This window comes from Homarus americanus, unplaced genomic scaffold (genome assembly GCF_018991925.1).
Source record: "Homarus americanus isolate GMGI-L3 unplaced genomic scaffold, GMGI_Hamer_2.0 scaffold57161, whole genome shotgun sequence".
Lineage (NCBI taxonomy): Eukaryota > Metazoa > Arthropoda > Malacostraca > Decapoda > Nephropidae > Homarus > Homarus americanus.
The window spans coordinates 509,311-531,896 of NW_024728994.1; the positions used below are offsets into that span (position 1 = coordinate 509,311).

The 22,586-nt window shown below is 38.8% G+C and overlaps 1 protein-coding gene across 1 annotated transcript in view; it reads left to right on the top strand.

Annotated features, from left to right (window-relative positions):
* Positions 1-4,197: 4,197 nt before the first annotated feature.
* Positions 4,198-22,586, top strand: part of LOC121866274 (sulfite oxidase-like) — a 30,449-nt gene continuing 12,060 nt past the window's right edge. Inside the window, exons 1-7 of the mRNA XM_042365893.1 lie at positions 4,198-4,350; positions 11,245-11,291; positions 14,109-14,278; positions 14,632-14,811; positions 15,716-15,826; positions 17,927-18,086; positions 20,975-21,164. Of these exons, the coding sequence (XP_042221827.1) occupies positions 11,266-11,291; positions 14,109-14,278; positions 14,632-14,811; positions 15,716-15,826; positions 17,927-18,086; positions 20,975-21,164 (837 nt within the window). The 5' untranslated portion in view covers positions 4,198-4,350; positions 11,245-11,265. The remainder of the gene's footprint in view (positions 4,351-11,244; positions 11,292-14,108; positions 14,279-14,631; positions 14,812-15,715; positions 15,827-17,926; positions 18,087-20,974; positions 21,165-22,586) is intronic.

The window sequence follows — 22,586 nt, forward strand, 5'->3', positions numbered from 1 at the left end:
TGCTCGCCGGCGGGAGCGAGGGCCGCCAGGCAGGAGCGGAGGAACATAAGAACATAAGAAAATAAGGAGTCTGCAAAAGGCCGGTTGGCCTGTGCATGGCAATTCCTGCCGAGAGTTACTACCACTCTCTATCGTCCATGAATCTATCTAGCCTCCTTTTGAAACTTTCCAGAGTTCCAGCACTTACTACAAAGTTGCTAAGCTTGTTCCACTCGTCCACCACCCTATTTGTGAACCAGTTTCTTCCTATCTCCCTCCTAAACCTAAACTTATCCAACTTAAATCCGTTGCTCCGAGTCCTGTCCTGCTCGGATATTATAAGAACTTTATCTATATCCCCTTTATTGATTCCTTTCACCCACTTGAGTACGTCTATCATATCTCCCCGCACTCTTCGTCTTTCTAGGGAATGCAAGTTAAGTTTCTTTAACCTATCCTGATATGGAAGGTTTCTAAGTCCCGGAATCATTTTCGTCATTCTTCGCTGCACCGACTCTAGTGAATTGATATGCATTCTATAATAAGGGCACCAGAACTGAACCGCATAATCGAGGTGCGGCCTGACTAGCGCAAGATATAGTTGCAATAAGACTGGCTGTAGGTAGAAAGAGAGGTAAGTCACCACGAGGTCAGGTCTTATATAGCGGAGGTAGGCGTGGCTTAATAGTTGACCTCCGTCATGTAAGGCGGCGCTGGTTGACCTAGACCACGAGGCATACACTGGGGAATTCGCTGGGTCAGCTACTCAGCTACAAACAGCGTTTGTAGGGGAGGAAGCCACTACAAATTCACTGGAGTCGGTGCAGTGAAGAATGACGAAAATGATTACGGGACTTAGAATCCTTCCATATCAACATAGATAAAAGAAACTAACCTTACATTCTTTAAAAAGATGAAGAGTGAGGGGAGATATGATAGAAGTATTTAAGTGGGTGAAAGGAATCAATAAAGGAGATATAGATAAAGTTCTTATAATATCCGAGCAGGATAGGGCTCGTTGCAACGATCTAAGTTGGATAAACTTATGTTTAGGAGGGAGATAGGAAGAAACTGGTTCACAAATAGGGTGGTAGACGAGTGGAACAAGCTTAGCAACTTTGTAGTAAGTGCTGGAATGCTGGAAAGTTTTAAAAGGAGGCTAGATAGATTCGCGGATGATAGAGATTGGTTGTAATTCTAGACAGGAGCTGCCATGCACAGGCCAACCGGCCTATTGCAGACTCCTTATTTTCTTATGTAATACATTTATTTCAAAGTAATTTAAAGAGAATGTTTTTTTTTCTAGTAACGTTAAAAAGAAAAAAAATCTAGCGTGCTTGGGCCTCAATCTAGCGGTTTGGGGGGGGGGAGTAGTCTTATAGTGGATTCCTCCCCTACAAGCACCGAACCTTCTCGAATTCCACAGCCTACGCCTCCAGCGCCGCCCACGGAGCGGGGGTCAACTATCTACCCATGCCTACCCCCGCCTTATGAGGCCTGACACCGCTCTGACCAGCTCTCTTTCTACACAGTGCCACCAGCAAGCAACACACCCTCTTCCTCGCCAGCCGGACGGCTGCCGCTCCCGCCAGCGACCGTGGCGTCCCTCAAGCCGCGTGCCCTCACTCTGGGCACCCTCACCACCCAGCTCTCTCTACTCAACGCTTATTACCATGCTACCTACCCAGCAACAAGCTACACTGTACATCCAATACAATATGTATACAGTGAGCACATTGTAAGTTTCCTTTCTCCATCCCATCCTGAGTGTGAACCAATATCTCATACCCCTACAAATGGTGACCCCCGGAGATTCACACTCACACAGGATGGAGGAGAAACTGATCACTCTCCCAGTCTTCAAGCAACATGGAAGACTGGCTTTTTCACGCAGAGGCAGCTCTCATCGGCTCTACAGCTACTGTCTCTACACCGCAGGTTAGACACCCGAGAGCAGCTATGCTACTCTAAGCTGACAGCCGCTCCTCTTCCTGCCCCAAGCACCACGTCCTACCGACCCCAACACACCCGTCCTGCCTCAGACGCCGCCCCCGGCCCAGCAGTACCCCCTGCCGCTCCTCCTGACGCAGGCCCTGCTCCTGACCCAGGCCCACACACCCCAGCAGGCGCATCTGAGGACTCTGTACCTGTCGCGAGTGAAGCACAACATTCATCGCCTCCACAACCCTCCTTCTCTCTCTTTTCTCCCACAGATCCCGTGTATCTAGACAGAGTTGCCCCCCAGCGGCCGGCTCATCCACGACCTCGCCGTTATGTCCCACATGTGGCATGCACCGCCCGTTCTGCCTCACATTTGGCACGCAACTCTGCCAACCTCCAGCCTCCCGCCGCGCCCGGAGGGGAAGGGGAGTATTGTAGTGGATTCCTCCCCTACAAGCACCGAACCTTCTCGAATTCCCCAGCCTACGCCTCCAGCGCCGCCCACGGAGCACCCCCGCTCCGTGGGGTCAACTATCTACCCACGCCTACCCCCGCCTTATAAGGCCTGACACCGCTGTGACCAGCTCTCTTTCTACTCAGTGCCACCAGCAAGCAACACACCCTCCTCCGCGCCAGCCGTGCGGCAGCCGCTCCCGCCAGCGACCGTGGCGTCCCTGAAGCCGCGTGCCCTCACTCTGGGCACCCTCACCACCCAGTTCTCTCTGCTCAACGCTTATTACCATGTTACCTACCCAGCAACAAGCTGCATTGTACATCCAATGTACAATATGTATACAGTGAGCACATTGTGAGTTTCCTTTCTCCATCCCATCCTGAGTGTATTGGGCCCGCTGTTGTTTGTTTGTTTCATAAATGACATGCCTGACGTTGTACACTCCTCCATACAAATGTTTGCCGATGATGGCAAGTTATTTCGGGAAATTAAGAACCAAGCGGACTGTGAAGAGCTGCAGAAGGACCTCTGTGGGCTTCAGGAATGGTCGAAGAAATGGCTGCTGAGATTCAATGTCACGAAGTGTAAGAGGATGCACCTGGGGCGTACCAACGGTAAGGAGGCGTATCATATGTCCCAACGGGATGAAGAAAATGCACTAGTTGAGACTATGTGTGAGAAGGACCTAGGTGTGTATGTTGACAATGAGCTGAAGTTCTCGGGCCATTGTGAGAAGAAGGTAAATCAGGCAAATAAATTATTGGGTCTTATAAGAAGGTCGTTCAGATATCTAGACGGTCCGTCCCTCGTGACGATCTTCAGGAGTGAAGTGCTTCCCCATCTGGAGTACTGTCACCCCATCTGGTCCCCGAGATATGCTAGGGACTGTCAGTTGGTTGAAAATGTTCAAAGGAGGGCCACCAAACTGGTGCCTGCACTTCGGCACCTCAGCTACCCTGAGAGATTGGAGCGCCTGAACTTGCCTAGCTTATACTACAGACGGGCAAGGGGGGACCTAGTTGAGGTGTATAAGCATCTCAGGGGGCACTACTCAGTTGAGTGTCCTTACTTGGAGCTGGCGGACGCTCGCCCCACAAGGGGTCACAGCTCAAGATTGAAGAAGCCGCGAGTCCAGAAAACCGTGAGGGCAAACTTTTTCGGAGTGAGGGTTGTAAACTCTTGGAACAATCTACCAGAGAGTGGTGTGACGGCACCGAGTGTGAGCTCTTTCAAGAGAAGAGTTGACCAACACTGGAGCGGGTTCAGGTACATTCAGGAGCCGGTGCATGCCCAGTATTTGCCAACAGTGCATGACAGAGACGTGACCGATCGCCCGGGCGGCTAGCGAGCCGATCTTTTGGTGAAGAATATAAATGAAAAGAGACGTGACCGATCGCCCAAGCGGCTAACAAGCCGATCAGTGGCGAAGAGGATAAAAGTAAAAAAGTAATATCTCATACCCCTACAGTCTTGCGGGAACTTAGATTTCTATTTGGCAAGTGGTACAGTAACACTGTCCAGCCGATCATGATGCGTCACTTGTCGTTGACCGTCGACGACGAGTTGCCAGGTGTGCCATAAATTATACCAATTTGGTATATTTAGACTCGGTTGGCATAAGAAAAATTTGCTTTTATGCCCAACCCCATGTGGCATTATTTTTGGCACATTAGAGGATCTGTCTTTATATTGTTTGTTTTTCTTCAACAGAAAAGTTGCTAAAATACAGCTATTTTCGTATTCCTTAACACGTTACTGTGAGTGTGAACTCAGTTGCTGTGTGCTCGTGCTGCCTTTGCCTTTTAACTCTGACTCGTCACTTGTTGACGTAAGTCAGTGTGGCGGCCGAGGCGCTGTAGGGAGGACGTGGAAGGTGTATGCAGTGTGTTAGGTTTTCGTCGTGGCTGCGGTTCTTATTTAGCTCTCGTATTGCATTAATCAGAAAAGTTATCCTTCGTCTTCATTGAAGCTATTAGGTAAGACTTAATGGTAATTTGTGTTGAAAGCGCTACCACCAGGAGTTGTTTAATTTCGTTCATTTTTATCCACAGATGTTTATCATTATGGTAAGTATTTTAAGAGGCGACAATTTGTATTTTTGTATTTTAATCACCTGTAGTGCATAGGGCATGAAGAATGAGGGAAATTGTGGGGTAAAACACTGAAAAACTGATCATATGACAAATAATGTGTCTACGTGCTTTGCAGGCGAAGACATTAATTATTTACTGTAAATACTGTGAAAAATCGGTGAACGGAAATAAAGTCAGGAAAAAAGTCACAATTTTGTCTCGGAAAAAAGCCATTTTATTTAAATGCCATAAACAATTAAAGTAATAAAACATTTTTTTAAACAATTAACTCACAATACATGACTTTTATATATTGACAACTTAATTTATATATAATGGCATTATGCATGATTGAGAGGCTGGCCTATCTCTGGATTTCCTCTCTGTAGGTTTGTCGTCATACTGTCCCGACACCACTGGATCTTTTAACACACTTCCACCACAACTTGGTTTTGCGAGTGTCATATTTGGTATACATGTACCCATTGTAGCATAAAAATTATTGTTCACTAAATACTAACAGAATATACAGAGGGACAAGGTTATATATTTATATAGGTTAGGTTAGGTCAGGTCACTGTGACCACAGGTTGTCTAATCCGGTAAATTGTTTTACCAGGTGTTTGGTTTGAGGTCACGTTGAGGTGACCTATATACATACAGAATATGTCTGTGTGTACTGTGTTTGGATTGTGACTTCTTTTCCTGGTTTCGAAAATCTGCCGATTCACCGCTTATCGTCTGTTTGTTTATAAAGGACCCACTATCGAGTTGAGCAATGTGTTTTCCCGATGGTTTAGACAATTTTAAGACACTTTTCCTTAATGACGTTTCCCTTGCAAATGACATAAATATACTGGGGATCCAGGGGGAGGGCAGAGCCCCAGGCTAGGTTAGGAGGTTAGGTTAGGTAATTTGAGGTCATCTGCGACGGAAACGTCACAGGAGAAAAGTCTTAAAATTGTCTAAACCATCGGAAAAGCACATTGCTCAACTCGAGAGCCATGGTTGGTCGAAACTACAAATTGGCTGTATTCCCTTAAAAAAAAATGTGTGAAAATGGGGTATTTTTAAGGTAAAATTTTAGTTTGTCATCCATTTATTTACCTAACCTAACTTAGCCACAGAACCCAGGAACTATATCTAACCTAATTGGAGGGTTTTGCCCCCCACACCCTTCATCAGATTCCAGTACCTTTAGTTCAATTCCTAAGATTCCCTGGATGACCAAAACAAAAATAAAATTTTTAACCCCATTTTCAATGAAAAACACCGGACAGTCATGTCCCAAATAATGACCAAATACGTACTACCTGTATAATGATGAAATCATCTGTGAAAATTTGAACGAAATCGGTCAACCCCTTCTGGTGGTAGCGGTGTTCTCTTACATTATTGACTTAATGTACAGTATATATAGGCTCCAGTCACTATGTTTTACACTACCCTATATCTATTTATCCAAATACTTGTATCCCCTTACTTTTATTTTTATCCTCTTTGCCACTGATTAGCTCGTTAGCTGCTTGGGTGGTCAGTCACAACTCTGTTACGCACTGTTGTCAAGTACTGGGCATGCACTGGCTCCTGAATGTATCTGTACCTGTGCTATTGTTGGTCAAATCTAGTTTTGAAAGAACTCAAACTCAGTGCCGTCACAACACATACTGGCAGATTGTTCCAAGACTTCACATTTCTCACTCCGAAAAGTTTGTCTTCTCAATTTTCTGGATTTGTGGCTTCTTCATCCATGAGCTGTGACCTCTTGTGAGGCGGACGTCTGCCAGCTCCATGTATGGACACTCGACTGAGTAGTGCCCTCTGAGATGTTTATAAACTTCAATTAGGTCAACCCCTTGCCCGTCTTTAGGCAGTTGCAGGTGTTCTATTCTCTCTGGATAACTGAGGTGCCGTAGGGCAGACACCAGTTTGGTGGCCCTCCTTTGGACATATCAATCTACTGACGGTCTCTAGCATATCTCGGGGACTTGATGGGGTGACAGTACTCCAGACGGGGAGGCACCTCACTCTTGAATAGCATTACGAGGGACAGGCTGTCTAGATATCTGTACGACCTTCGTATAAGTCCTACTAGTTACTCGATTCACCTTCTCACAATGGCCCAAGAACTTTCGTTCGTTGTCAACTTACACACCCAGGTCCTTTTCACATTCAGTCCCTATTAAAGCAGTTTCTTCTTCTTATTGGGACATGTGATATGCTTTTTTACTGTTGGTACGACCTAGATGCATTCTCTTACACTTCGTGACATTGAATCTTAACAGCCATTTCTCTGACCACTCTTGAAGCTAACAGACATCTTTCTGTGCCCCTTCACAGTGTTTGGTTTTTAATTTCCCTGAATAACTTGGCATCGTCTGCAAATATTTGTATGGAGGAGTGTAAGCTTCTGCCATATCATTTATGAAACAAACAAACAACAACGGGACCAGTGCACTGCCCTGTGGTACCCCATTTGTCACAGGTACACATGACAATTTTTTGCCATTAATTGCCACACACTGCTTGTGCTCATGAAGAAAGTCGCTGATCCATGCTTGGACATTTCCCTGAATTCCGTACCCTTCTATTTTAATTCTCAGGCGTTCTCTTGGGTATGCTATCGAAAGCCTTGGCAAAGTCCAGATAATTATGGTGGCAGCAGGTCTCCTGTGGTGACCTGTTTTGGTTCACATCATCTGCTATACGAGAATCAAGAGCGTCCCTGGTCTATGTTTATATGTCAAGAAATGAACAACGATCTCATCAGGCGTGTTTTTTATGATTATTGGATTGAATAGGTTAATTTTTTTCTAGAGATGTGTGGATAATAGGAAAAAAATTAAATGACAGTGCACAAGTTAGGTGAGGGTAGGTCAGGTTCTAGTAGACTCTGTGCATTCTCGCTTCCATTTTCCTGTGCAATATCATGCACAGAAATTTTGGTTCTTAATTCCATAAAGTTATTTTTGGTGCTAATTGTTTCTTCCACCTTTACCGTTTTGGCTATTTGTCTGGCATTCGTTCTGATTAGTTGAGGCTGATAACCTAGATTACTGAGTTTGGACACTTGCAAACACGGTTAGGTTAGTTGGGTTAAGAAGTGGCTGAATTTAATAATCTAGGATCAGTGTCATCAGCTTTGACCAATGAGAATGAATAATCCTGGATGTAAACATTGGACCTGTGGTGTTGTATCATGTGGTCGTGCAGTCACTTGAGGACAGAAAAAAAAACATGAAAATAACATGACAAATAACTTTCCTCAAACTTTTTGGACTTTTCATTAGAAAGAATTAATCTTCAATAGAAATATTTCCATAACTTGCTGGTGTCGGTGCAATACTGTCTTCCACTATTACCTTGTTTATACTGTATACTGTTTATACTGGTACAGTAAAGCTTTCCTAATAAAAATCCTTTAATAAGTGCAGACCTTTCTCTTACAATGTTTGAAATTTTTAATGGAACTGTTAGTAACATCCTGTACAGTGCTTACTAACTGAAGCCTCATGGAATCAGCTATTCTGGTGATTTTATAAATACTGTACCTGTATGTTAGAAATGGATGTGGTGGATGCAGTTCTTGTCTCCTGTCCCAGAGTCACTAAATCAATTCCGGGGCATCCACAGGTCTCCCAGCAGTAAATGGGTACCTAACTTAGTGAAGATAATCAAGTGCACTGTTGGCCACACTGCCTCTTTATGTACCAAAGGCTTAGTATACAGTTTGATGAATGCAGACTATTTATACTTGGTTGCCAGGCCTATGGGACCCATTTCACTTACCAGTACAGTATATAGAGCATTTGCTACTTGTATGGGTAAAATTTCCGAGGAACTCTCCCAGATCGTTAGTGCTGAATATTACGAGAAACACTTCATAAATGAAATTGTTTAGAATTGTTTCAAAATGCAAAGTATGTTTACACAGGCAAACTTGGGTGCAAAAAATTATTAATATTCCCTCTTATGCTAATGCCTTCACATCCCTCAGTGCTTAAATGATTTAAAAAGGTTGAACAATTTACAGTACGTATTAGATTACAGTATTCTACTGCATCACCAAACTTCAGTACCTCTTGTATATTGTATTATACTGCATGCTTTTCAGTGATCCTGTCCTGCCCAAATCAGACTTAATGATAGTTTTATTTAGATTATTGAAATACGTAAGGTGCGTAGGTGGTGGCAATGGGTAAAACGGTGGATTATTCATTAAGCAGTTTAAAAATGTCAGTCCAAGTGAAGGTACTGTATCGGTAGCTAAGTCTTGTGGAGACTTAGCTGACAGAAGACACTCAAATCTAGTTTGTAGAGAATTCTGGCCAACAGAAGTGCAGTTGATAGAGAATTTACAGTAATGGCGGTACAATATCTTGTTTATTTGTTTTTATTTAAGATGACCTTGAACATTGTTGGATATAGAACTCAGGATTCCTGAATTTCTTGTTCAGTTAAAAAGGTTCCATTATTTTCAAGTGAAATTGGGGAGGATAAGAAGGTAAGCATGAACTCCACATGCTTCTCTGTTGGTCACTGTAATGCTAGCCTACTGCTCTTCACTTGACACAATGTAAAGGGGTGCTCAATGAACTAGGTCCTGCACTGCGAGGAGCAAATCTGAAATATGGGTAAAGCTTGCAGGGATGGTGGTTAATGTTTGAGGGTCTACTAGTGGACTTAAGTGAGGCATGCAAAACTGATAGTCAAAGCTCAAAAATATGAACACCTCTCGTCCAACCAGTGTTTAAATATCTGAAAATGCATTCTTTTGAGTGGTATGGAGACCCGAGAACAGTTTAGATAAAAGGGATTTTAAAGGGTATTTTTGTGTACTGTACAGATACACAGTTAAATGTAAGGATATAAAAATCTTAAGTGTTTTATTATGTTACCATTGTACCCTACAGTAATGTTTTATCCATTTTTCTTAATTTATTTTTATTTTTATCATTTGGCTTTTTCACACATAAGGGAGCCAGAATGAGGTACCCCTTACTTTTCCATTTTTTAAAGCATTCATACACCACTGGGTTCATCTCTGCTGACCTTGTTCCATGCAGTGAATAATGCTGGCAATGGCTGTATTTCTCTGACCACTGTAGTACAGTATTTGAAAATCTTTGTCATGTTGTTGAGCAAGTTTTTGTGCTCGGACACCCTTTGAATGATTAATGCAGTATGCTGTTGATGAAGTACAGTAGTCTTGTTACTTTGGCACAGTGCAATGTGTAGAACATATTTCACATTGTGGTGCCTAGTCATGAACTGTTTACATAATTTGTTTTAAGACACTTGTATCATGGGTTATGGGGGACCTGCCCCATGTTCATTAGTGGAATCACAGCGTAGTCTGCTTTGTGTGACAGGATACACGTCATTCTGGAAATGATTAGGGGAACTTTGTTGTTTCCTGTCTGGGAATGGTTGGGCCTATTCATAATGTAGTGCAACACTGTATCCTTATTCAGGGGTTGTACAGTACTTGTCTTTGTTCTGCATTGTTTTAAATCTGGAATAGATATATTCATAAAGCTTAAACCTCATATGTTATGTTTAAACAAAGTTTGAATATTTATATACAATACATAGTATTTATATATAAATTGATTCACCAGTGGAAACTGACTACCCTGAAGTTAATAAATATCACCCCCCCCCCCCAAGAACGAGGATCAGTGAGTTTATGATTAATCAATGAAGTGCAGGATAAATTTTTACAGAGTGATTTGGGGTGGGATCAGACATACAGTATTCCCACATTGGACCGTGTTTAGTGCTTAGAGAAATTGTGCAGTATATCTGCCCAGGCACTGCTGAGAGCCTTGTGATGTGATACTCAGGGATGGCATGTCTGTGAGTGAAGGAGATGGTCATTTTCTTCTCAGATAAGTTTTCAGGTGGTGAGCTAAATTACTTGCTTATTTTTTCCTACAAATGTTGGTTGTGTTATAGAATGTGTATAATGTATATAGAGTGGGGTATGAAGATATAATGGTTAAAAGTTGATTAGGGTGGGAGCTTGTGTTTGGAGATAAAAGTGAACATTACAATTAAATGGTGTCTGGTCCCATACTGTACACAGCAAAGTTTGGATGTCCGATGTGGATCCAAGAAATTTATTAACAACATTTGCATAACCATGAGTCGTATTTTGTATGGTCCCAATTCAGACAACGTGCAAGTTTTTTTTTTTTTTTTTTACCTGTCGGTTTCAGATGGTGTTTCTGCAAACTGAGCCCTCTACCAAAGCTAGGCAAATGATTTCATTATCTAACCATGTAAATATACAAGGTGATATTTTTTTTATTCTCACACCATGGCACTCACTGTAGAAGAATGCGTGTTTTGTCAAACATAACATCAAGAATGCATCCTTCGGGGAATGTCAAATTGCAATTAAAAGTCGCTTTGGTGGTCGTATCAAACCTGCAAAATCAATCAGTGATGTGGAAACTGGTGAAGCAGTTGAGAGAAACAAGCTGTGTAAAATTAAAAAAATACGAGCTAGCCAAGTGTTGTTAACTTAGGCAAAATAATATGTAACTAACTGATACTGTACTGTATATACTTTTTCATGTATGAGAATAATTTGGGGTTCTCAAAAAAAATATCATGTATATTATGTATACTGTACTGTATTTTTCATTATTTTTATTTATGTTTTCTTAAATATTTCTTCACCACATGTCCCATCCCACCCCATGCAGAAACACCCGCACAATCTTTGTTGGTAATAAGTTTGATAAGTACGATACTGCATGTCTGATAACTGATTTTTTTTATTTTTTCCAGATTATACTTCATTAAAGGAACATGATTTCCCGTCTACTTTTTAGAAGGTGAGGATTAAAGTTAGGTACATTTTTTATTTTATTTTCATGTTGAATTGGATTCCCTTTTCATCACCCTGTGCCTGGCTTCATTTTATACTAATCTGAGACTTTATTTAGGTTTATTGTGTTCAGTAAGATGGTTTTGGTTTTGATCCTTTTGTATATTTTATTAATTTTAGATTTTCCCCATAACAAGAGGAAACAGAATATACTGCATCATTATACTGTAATGCCTTTACTGTAATGACTTAAGCTTTAATGACATTCTTTTAAAGTGTGGTGAATAACTTGCTGGACTTATCCTTACTACATCCTAAACTGATGCTGTAATGTGGAAACCAACCACTGAAAGTGAAGTGTTGCCCTGTTTTAAGAAACTTTTATGATCGAGAAGTGAGTTTTGTATCATAATTGGGATGATGTATGAAAATTTGATGCTGTAAAAATTCTTATTCTTTGAAAAATCCAAAACTGTATTTTATCTAATTAATGACTTACATAGTCCTCTCAGGTGCCCACAGTGTTGCTAAGAACAGATAACCAGCTGATAACTACACTCAAGCGTACAGGATATTTGTTTATCAGTTTCAAGAAGACCATGGGGGAATTTTTGTATTTTATCTCTTTAAATGTCCCAGATTGCAGGATAATACTCTGAATTTTTCAGTTGAAATATGCTTGCACCTGGAGCGCACACATTGGCAACCACATGGCCCCTGCCCAAATTATTTTCTCCCACAGCAGCTTAGTTGCATACCTACTTGTAAGAATTATGTGTCTGTGATCCTGTGATTAAATATTTTATCACATCCCAATCTTATCAGATAGGGGTGAATTAAAGTCAGAATAAAGTATTGTTTCCTCTTAGATGAACAGTAAAGCAGGTGTAATTATCAGGGTGGGTTTTTTTTTTTTTTTATGGGGATAGCCCACCCAGGCACAGGTCACTGACCCACATCGGGGCCTGGGGGGCGAAAATTTAATAATAATAGTAATTCATAGTAAAAAAATTTATAATAAAAAGTAAAATAAAATAATAATAATAATAATAATAATAACAACACTGTAATAATGATAATAAAGAAAAGAAAAACAATAATCAATAGTGAGAAACGCTATAGTGTATAGTATGTTGTGTTGTCAATAGTAAGAGAAACAATTGAGATCCTGCAATTGTGTGTAAATGAGGCAGAAAGACAGATCAGCAACCTGGGACTTGGTCACAATGTTCGTGATGCCATATGGCAGCAGGGTCTACCATTAGACAACACATTATGCTTCCAATATCTTCCCAGGCGGTAGTACCTCCCTGTTTGATAGCTGCCTGCTACCTACTACCTACATAGTCTTGAGGCTGGAGTCATTATTGCACTGTTTAAAAGATACAAGATTAAACAGAATGCAATATAGAACATGGAAAAATACATACCGGTATAAAATTTACAATACCTGTACTGTATACATTATGTACAGTCGTGGCAACCTGTGGTGTAATGGTCAGCATGCTCGCCTCGCAAGCGAGCGGACCCGGGTTCGATCCCCAGGCAGGGTGAAACTATGGGTAAGTTTCTTTATGCCATTTGCCTCTGTCTACCCAGCAGTAATTTGGAACCTGGATGTTAATCGATTTGTGGATCGTATTCCGGGTTAACGGTTCGCCAGTGCAGTTGGCGAGTTGTCCGTTCTTCTCGGACTATTCCTTGACACTGGGACATGCATTTCATTAACTTAGGGTGTGGCTGTTGTGTTGGCAACAGCTTCTACACCTTAAACAAATTCACTTCTAGGTGGCCCTTGGGCCGGCCATCCTCGTTACAGGAGGGGCAACCATTATGTACAGTCTGGGAATGTTCCAGGTAAGACACCCGGCCACAAGTTCAAGCCTCTGAATGTGAGACCTGTGGTAGTGCAAAAGTGGCAAAGCTCACAAGAAATTACCAGATTGGTAAGTGTCTTACTACTGCTTCGCTACCATAGTTCTCGCATTCAGAGGTTCAAACTTGTGGCCGGGTGTCTTGCGCTGAACATTCCCCAACTGTACATAAAGTGGTTGGACCCAAAAATATGTGCAGTACAATATGTGAAATGGATGGTCAATCTTAGTCTTGAGATCAAAAGGATGTGGGGTTCATAGATGGAAAATGTAGTGTAGAGAGAAGGTTATGCTAGGAAAAGGTTGAAGCTGGTTCACATGATGTTTATGTGAAAATCCATCCTCTCGCTTTTGTCTCTTACTGGAGTTAGTTCTCCACTCAATTTTGTCACTTCCTAGCTGCCATCACAAATTGGGTGCAGAATGCAGAACAGTTACTTGCTGCTAGGCTTTCTTCGCCTGGTCTAACTGGAGTAAGGGACTCTTGAGGTTCAACACATTCCGAATACAGTACCTCTCCATTAGTGGCATGAACAGTCGTGCAGTAGATGAACAAAAAACAGTTGATACTCTTGTATGTATTTATTAGGATATCATCTATGAATTTTATGGTTTGTTCATTGTGCACAAAACATTCTGCTAGAACATTTATTGCAGGATGATGTGGAACTTAACAAATGTTGTACTGTACTGTATTATGCAGCCCTCATGTCTCATGGAACAGAGCTTATTACAGGAGCATGATTACTGTATAATACTGTTTACCTATTTCAAATCTGGCCATTCTTTTTTGATGAGCTCGTAATCTGTAACTACATATATGCTGGTACAAAATACTGTTCTGGTATTAGTACTGGGAGGAACTGTAATGAGTAAAATTTTTTGAAGTTATTAAAAAATATAATTAGTACAGTATTTTATTTAATTATTGTTTATTCGCTTTCCCCAAGACTGACAGAAAGACATAATGCAGGGACCAGTGTGCTGGGTGTTCGTATGAGACACACTGAGGATTACCATAAAAATTGGGAACACAAGAGACATAAACACCATGTAGCTGCCACCATAGTTGGGGCTGGAGCTGGTGTGGCTCTCTGGCTTGGCTATAATCATCAGACAGGTAAACTAATCTACCCTTCCTACTTATTTTTCAGTAGTCCTACACAGTTGCTGAGTATTTTGCTCAGGTGATATACAAGATGATGTGTTGAATACAATAATTCCTTGTTTAATGTGCATGCAGTTAGTTAGTTTTCATTATTACATGGTTTTAAAGTTAGAAAGACTTCAAATAACACTCTGTAGCTCACAGGGCACCTAGTGATGGATGTTGTCTGTGATAGTAAGAAAATGACATGAGAAGTAATAAAGATGTAATTGGATAAATTGGAATTTGTGAAATGTTATTTCAAATTGCTATGGGGAGAGAGAGGCATAAGAATTCTTTCATAAATGTTTGTTTATCTCCCATAGGTGCTTCCAGTTTGCCCATAGAAGCAGAAGAAGATCTGGAAAAGTATGGGGCTTTTCGCAATGGATTACCCGAGTACACCCTCGAGGATGTGTCCAAGCATGCCACCATGGAAGACCGTATATGGGTGGCATATCGTCGTGGAGTGTATGACATTACTGATCTCATCCATAAACATCCAGGTAATGCACTAATTACCTTTACAGTAGATTGTGTGAAGAGTGTGGTAAGGTCCTGCTGTGTTAGTGCTCAATAAGTGAGGAAACTCTTCTGTTGACAACTTCAGGAATTAGTGTTATAGATCTTTCAGCATTTAACGTGAAAATTAGCCAAATGGTGGTGGTATTTGTCCTGGGAAGAATTTGATGCATACATGTACAGTATACTGTACTGTATTCGGATTCATTACTTATCATGAATGCTGATTAGTACTGTATTGTAACCTTCTAAATTAGTTTATTTCAGAAACTGATCTAATAATGAAAATGTACAGTACACATTAGAGGATGATAATAATAGCTAGTCTTTTTTTTTTCTCAAAAGCACCAATTCTTCTAAAGAATTCACAAGTGCCTGAAACTGTAAAGTCAAGGCCCTGAGAATAAAAGGAAGTAGAGTACAGTAGAACTTCAATAAATCAGACTGATTTGGGCAGACCCCAGTCCGAAAAATTCGAATATGAGGGGGGGCTGGAGATAACACTGCTTATCTGAACTGTTATCTTGTTACTGTACTTCAACAACTAAGGTCTTTAAGTGTATAACAAGGTTATTAAAAATATTACAGCAACAATAAAAAAATATGAAACTGAACTCTCTGGGTTGAAAATCAGACTATATAAGTCTGATTGTCAACAACTGTTGTCACCGAGATGATTGTTATTTACTGTAAAGTGTTATATGTAAGTAACCAAAGAATTTGTCTTATGAATAAAGGGATGAAGACCATTGGTACCCAGAATATGCATGTGAAAGGCTTAGTCACATTAATATTTTTTTCTCTTTGTTAACTTTAGAGTTACTGGCTCTGTATTTAATTTTCTACATTGGCTGTTGATGTACTGTATGGCATCCCATCATATTTCAGGTGGAGACAAAATTCTTATGGGTGCTGGAGGGTCAGTGGAACCTTTCTGGGCATTGTATGCAGTTCATAAGAGTGCTCATGTTTTAGAATGGTTTGAGTCATACAGAATAGGTAAGTTTATACAGTACTGTATGTATATATATACTGTATATATATATATATATATATATATATATATATATATATATATATATATATATATATATATATATATATATATATATATATATATATATATATATATATATATATTTCATTAGCCCAATAAAGCACGTGGACTTCTACATACAATCAAAATCAACACCTCAACCCGCCAGGATTCGTACCCACGGCCCACGAGCCCATGACTGTGACTGGGGAATGCTACCTCTGGACCACCAGGATACTAAAAGCAGTCCTAGACTCTTGTTATATTTCACACAAAGCCTGTTCAACGAGCTTATGGCGCCGTGAACCTCTAATGGGGACTACCCATGTTGGGTGCAAGAACTAGATTTTAACTTTTAGTAATAAATAATACCTCAGACTAAAGTTAGGATAATATAATTGACATTTCTGGATTCCTTGCAGGTCAGGGAATATTTTGAATGCAAACGTCATATATTTTGCACAAAAGATAAAATATTTGCTTTGTGTAAACCAAATTATTACATTAGATCTAAAATTTGTATGTCTAATGCAAAATCCATGATGTTTATATTCAAAATGATCATCATATTGTAAGAATTCCAGCAATGTAAATTATATTCTGGCCGGGTAATTTGTATGAATTTTATGAGCTAAAACATATATCTTCATTAATAAACAAAGAAATATTCTTCAAGGACACTATCTGTCAATCAAAATACTTGGCCCCAGCTGGGTCGGTCCCTCCCTCCCTCCCCCCAACCCCCCACCTTCCCTCCCTACCAGAGAAGCTTTGGGAGAAAATAGTAATTTACATTTTTAGTAATAAATAATAACTCGGACTAAAGTTAGGATAATATAATTGATATTTCTGGATTCCTTGCAGGTCAAGGAATATTTTGAATGTAAACTTCATATATTTTGCACAAAAGATAAAATATTTGCTTTGTGTAAACCAAATTATTACATTAGATCTAAAATTTGTATGTCTAATGCAAAATCCATGATGTTTATATTCGAAATGATCATCATATTGTAAGAATTCCAGCAATGTAAATTATATATATATATATATATATATATATATATATATATATATATATATATATATATATATATATATATATATATATGTATGTATGTATGTATATATATATGTATATATATATATATATATGTATGTGGGTGGGTGGGTGGATGGATGGATGGATGGATGGATGTGTATGTATGTATATATATATATATATATATATATATATATATATATATATATATATATATATATATATATATATATATATATATATATATATATATATATATATATATATATAGAGGGGGTAAATATACTTTTTTCTTTTCTTTTTATTCAGTATGTTACTTTGTTGTTTTAACAATTTATTATAAATAAGGTTAATTACCTATAGAGAAAGCATAATATTCACCAACACTTAACTCTTTAAATGGGTATGAAAAATATTACTGGGGGGTTGACTTACATTACTACACATGCTTGATTTGCCCAAAAAAGAAGTAATAAATCTATGTCATATAAATTTCATTTGGTAGCTCTATGGCCATACATACCACTTGTAGTCTTGATGATAATTTTATATATTGAATGTTTGAAAATGTGAAATATCCTAAACTTTCTGATCTTTAGGCTAAAAAGTTTTTGTGAGAAGTTACCAAATATTTGATATCAAAATTGTCTCAGGTCTGATGGACAACAAAGAAACCCTAGTAAATTTATCTTCAGTATTTCTTACAAAGAATCTGGCTTCAAGCTTTTATTCTTGTGAGATGAGGATGGATTTACTGTTGTTGGGTAGAAGGTAAATCCTTGTCAAGTTCTGGGTAAACGAGATGCATGTTTGAGGTGGTGTTGTGAAAAGGGAATACTCAAGCTGTAATATAGGACTTCTGGGCCAATATTTGATTTATATTTAAACTGTGTTCCTTCATTTAGTATTCCAAAAGTTAGTTTCTCATTTATAGGCCTTCACTGTACATGACTTGTAAATTTTAATATTACAGTACTTTTTAATTTTGATATTTTTTTTTTTTTTTTTTTTTATATTCCAGGAAATTTGGCTGCTGATGATATAGGGTCATCTGTTAGAAATATGAATGATCCTTATGGCAATGAACCTAGGAGACATATAGCACTGAAGCCTTCCTCCAAGAAACCTTTTAATGCAGAGCCACCTTTATCCCTATTGGTGGACAACCTAATAACTCCTAAGTACAGTATTTACTTACTTAAGTCATTGTTTATTTATTTACTTAATATATCTGTATAATTACAGTTTTCACTACCTTTAGTGAATATACTGTATTGTGTTTTTATTTGAGACATAATTATAGATATGCCAGCACCATTTTTAAGGTGCTAAATTTGTTTAGTGAAATAACTCTATTTTGGACTTGTCACTTTTTACTGTAATGTCTGTTCCACATGGGAACAAGCAACTATTTTATGTGTAGAGAGGACAATGAAAATTATCTTAATTTTATGAAATAATTCTTCATGAAACTTTTTGCATGAGTGCATGCTTGAAGTATGTGCTTCAAAATGGTTTTATCATTTTGAATGTTTTCAGAATTATGGCCCTTTGTTTGGTGTGCCACAGCTAGGAATTATTTTCATAAGATGACTGGACTATATTTAGTTTGCCTCTGAATTTGAGTGCTTTTTTACCACCTCACTTCATTTGTATTGGTGTTAGCATTTATGTGTGGACCTTCATATGATATCAACCTCATTATAATGTACACTCATTACAAAAAGTACAGTATAGTCTCGATTTACGCTGATTTGGTTTACGCGTTTGGTCATTTACGCGGCACCTTGCCAGACAGACAATTTTTATTTACATGGTTCATTTCATCATTTACGCGGGAAGCAGCACGGGCAGGGTGCGCACAAGGTCGCCCAGTCAACAAAACATTACCGAATTCTTCACCCGCCACCCACCACCCACCACAGCCAGCCCAAGTCAGTGATAGTGAGGATATGGACTTTGAGGGGTTTGACAAAGAGGCCCTGCAAGCCTCTGTGGTGGATAGTGATACAATTGATACAAGTGATACAGGTGATGGCCAATAATCTGCCTTCTGCCTCGGAACCAACCCCCCATCCCCGTGTGCCCAGCCATCTTTTCTACTAACATAAGTGTTAAAATACCTAATATTATTGATATTTCTCTTAAATATTAATTGTGTGTGCATACCATCATAAAATTAAGATGTATTTTTTACTACAATGGACTATTGTGTCGGAAAAAGTGTAGTTTGGGGGTCGGCCCAGTCTCTATTTCAATTAATCCCATATGTTCTATTATTTCGTTTACGCGTTTCTCGTTTTACGCTGATCTCCACGGGTTCAATTGACCGCGTAAATGAAAACTATACTGTACTGCAAAATTTTTTGCTGAACAATATGACAAAGGATTTTGACAACCTAACCAAGACAGCAGGAGTTGCAGTGTTCATTTTGAAAATCATCGGACCCCTTTATGGTATTACTGTATGCTATATGACACACCGGACAAAGAAATCTGAACACCACCAGTTTTATGTATTCCTGTTAATTTCTATTTATTAACTACATGATATACAGAATACATTGTATTGGTTACACAATGCATCACTTAATCAGAAGTATCAACCTTAACAAATGAACATGTCCTCAATCAGTGATCGTTGCAAAGGCCATCAGACCAAGGGGTGCAGAAATTTTTTTTGTTGACTGTACCTCCCCTTCCCTCATTCCATCTCAAGGTAATGCACAAAGACGGATACTGTACTCGATAGTTGTTCTATACTGTACAGTATTACGTGGTTGTTTTTCTGGCTTGTCTGGGTGATATCTCGGACTCTTTTTTTTTGTGTTAGGACATTGAAAATTTGACACATTAGTGAACAAGTGCTTCGATAAAAAATTTATCTTATATTTTGTTCTTGGCATGACAAAAGGGCAGAGTATAGGTATACAGTACTTCGAAACCACTGCCCTAATAACTGTCACTTCGCATAACCGACAATAACATTTAGTGGAAATACCTCGGAGATCCAACGATCAGGAGAGGAGCGGCAGAACTGTTTTACCTGTAGTTCCCCTTGAGCTGGGATACTTGATGTGGTGTGATAAGGTGTAATAAAACTGATGATGGACCAGCAAAGAGTGGTAGAGACTTGAACTTGCCACTCCTGACCATATCTACCATCTCCAACATAGGTAAATAAGTCTCAATTTATGCTTTGCCTTGCTTATTTAAGACTTTTTATCCTTGCTTTATATATCTATGTCTGCTTTATTTTGTTGCTTGAGAGTAAGCATGACAGATATATCAAAGGTAGATGTGAATTTATGGAGGGTGGCCAGTCCATAACCCTCTGAATTTATGTTCTTATGGGATTAATTGCTTCAATAATGTTGATTCACTAACCAACTACTTTTCCCGGTCCCTTTATGCGTCAGTAACTGGGGTACACGTGTACCTCTTTCATTCTTTTAATACTATATCTTAGTTTCAAAGGATTTACTGTATAGCTGTAGCATTCCCTCATCCATTTTACTCTTCATACCATTTATAGGTATATCAATCATATGAAGCCTTTAAGGAATTTTTACCACATGATTATAAGGGAGATGTTATTTGTGAGGAAATATATACACATTATCATTACTGTAGGTATCGTGTCCAAGAGAAATTGTGTGATTAAACCTACTGTACCATGAACAAGGTGGTAGTATGTATAACACAATCATTATTATAAGTATAGCTTCTGTCAGCCATTCTCTGTACAGTAATACTATATCACTTCTCACAACATATAATTAAATCTTTGTGCAGGTCCATCTGATTGGCGTGTAGGTTTTTGGTACATAGCTCTATATTGCTCACTATAGTGCTATCTCAAACTAAATATCTTCTCTCCTTTGCACAATTAAACAGGATTTTTAATTGGGAAAATAAAGTACAGGAGAGGGTATATAACCATCTCTGTAGGGTATTGAATTGTTTGAGTGTGTACAACATACAGCTTAGTATTATCGCACGGTGAATTTGACCATAAATTAAAAAGCTTGTAAATGTTGATAACTTAGATAGAGCACAATATTTTCAGTGGCCTGTTTTATGTGCGGAATCATCTCCCAGTACCTGAAATTGATGCAGCAAATTATGAATTAGAGATATGTGATGAAGGGGCTAAGAAAGAGAAGACCTTGACACTTGAAGATATCAAGAAGTATCCCAAAATCACCATCACAGCTACTATCCAGTGTGCTGGTAACCGCAGATCAGAGATGACTAAGGTGTGGGTTACATTTCATTTCATAATTGTTGTTTCAAAATTGTAATTGTTTGTCATTTATGTAATTACAGGGATTGTAAAAGAAGAAAAGTGGGTTGAATTACCATAATAGTGTTTTAGGGGTAGGACATAAAATAACAGGTGTACAGTATGCTGTAAAGTAAAAAGCGGTGGATTGGGTTTAATGTTAGACCAGCAGCCACAAATGACAGGTATAGTAGTCTGTGTAGTTGAATATGATGTGACTTGGACAGATGGTGGTTGAAAGAGGCTGGACTAGGAAATCAGACTAGGGTAACTGGGAACTTTGAGGCAACAGTGAAGGTGGATAAGCAATTACAGGTATCCCTAGTTATATGAATGGGTTAGGTTCCAGAAAACCCATTCGTTAAGTGAATTTTCATATAATGAATAAAAGAAAATATGGGAACATAAAAAACCCTACTTAACTAATGATAAATAGTACATTAATACTATAACTACCTAACACATTAAATATATATATATATATATATATATATATATATATATATATATATATATATATATATATATATATATATATATATATATATATATATATATATATATATATATATATATATATATATAAATTATTGTCTCGAAAGGAAAACTATGCAAATGTTAACACAGTTGCCATTTGCATAGACCCTAGCAGCGTGGCCTCAAACCTCGCCAGCCACCCAGTCCAGCTGTGGATACTCCCACTTCTGATGCATAGCATCCCCTTCCCACTCTAACACATAAAGAAATATGTATTCCCTTTGTCTTTTGACCTTACGATAGTTATTTCTTTTTTTCTTTTCTGTCACATTATATATGTAGGATTGTGTGTGTATGTAACTGAGTAAAAAAAAAAAGTGAAGCAAGTTATGTACCTGAAATTACGAGTTGAATAATAGCCAAAGCAAACTTCCCCCAGCTCATCCTGCTGACTTGCTGGTGCACAAAGAAATGTTTATTCTTTTATGTGTTTGACCCTATAATTTTTTTTCACATTCTGTATACCTGTATAAGATTGTGTGTGAATGTAACAGAATACAAAAAAATATGAAGAAAGTTAGGTTTATCTGCCAAAAATTACGAAATGAAAATAACCAAACAACTTCTATCTCGGGCTGGTAGGGAGAGCGTTAGAAGGGATGTGGCCGCCCCAGCTGACTCCCGAGGGCACACGATTTGAATTTTTGCCCCAAATTCGTATAAGCGGAGGAAGCTTTTGTAAAAAAAAAAAAAGATGGTAATTTTGGAAATTCGTAGAAGCGAATTTTCACATCTCGAGCATTCGTGTAGCAATGGATACCTGTATGTACAAAAACCTGAAGGGTAGAAATTTTAGTAATTTTCATAAATTGTTGATATTTTTAAAGATGGACTACTGTACAGTATTTTAGTCATTTTG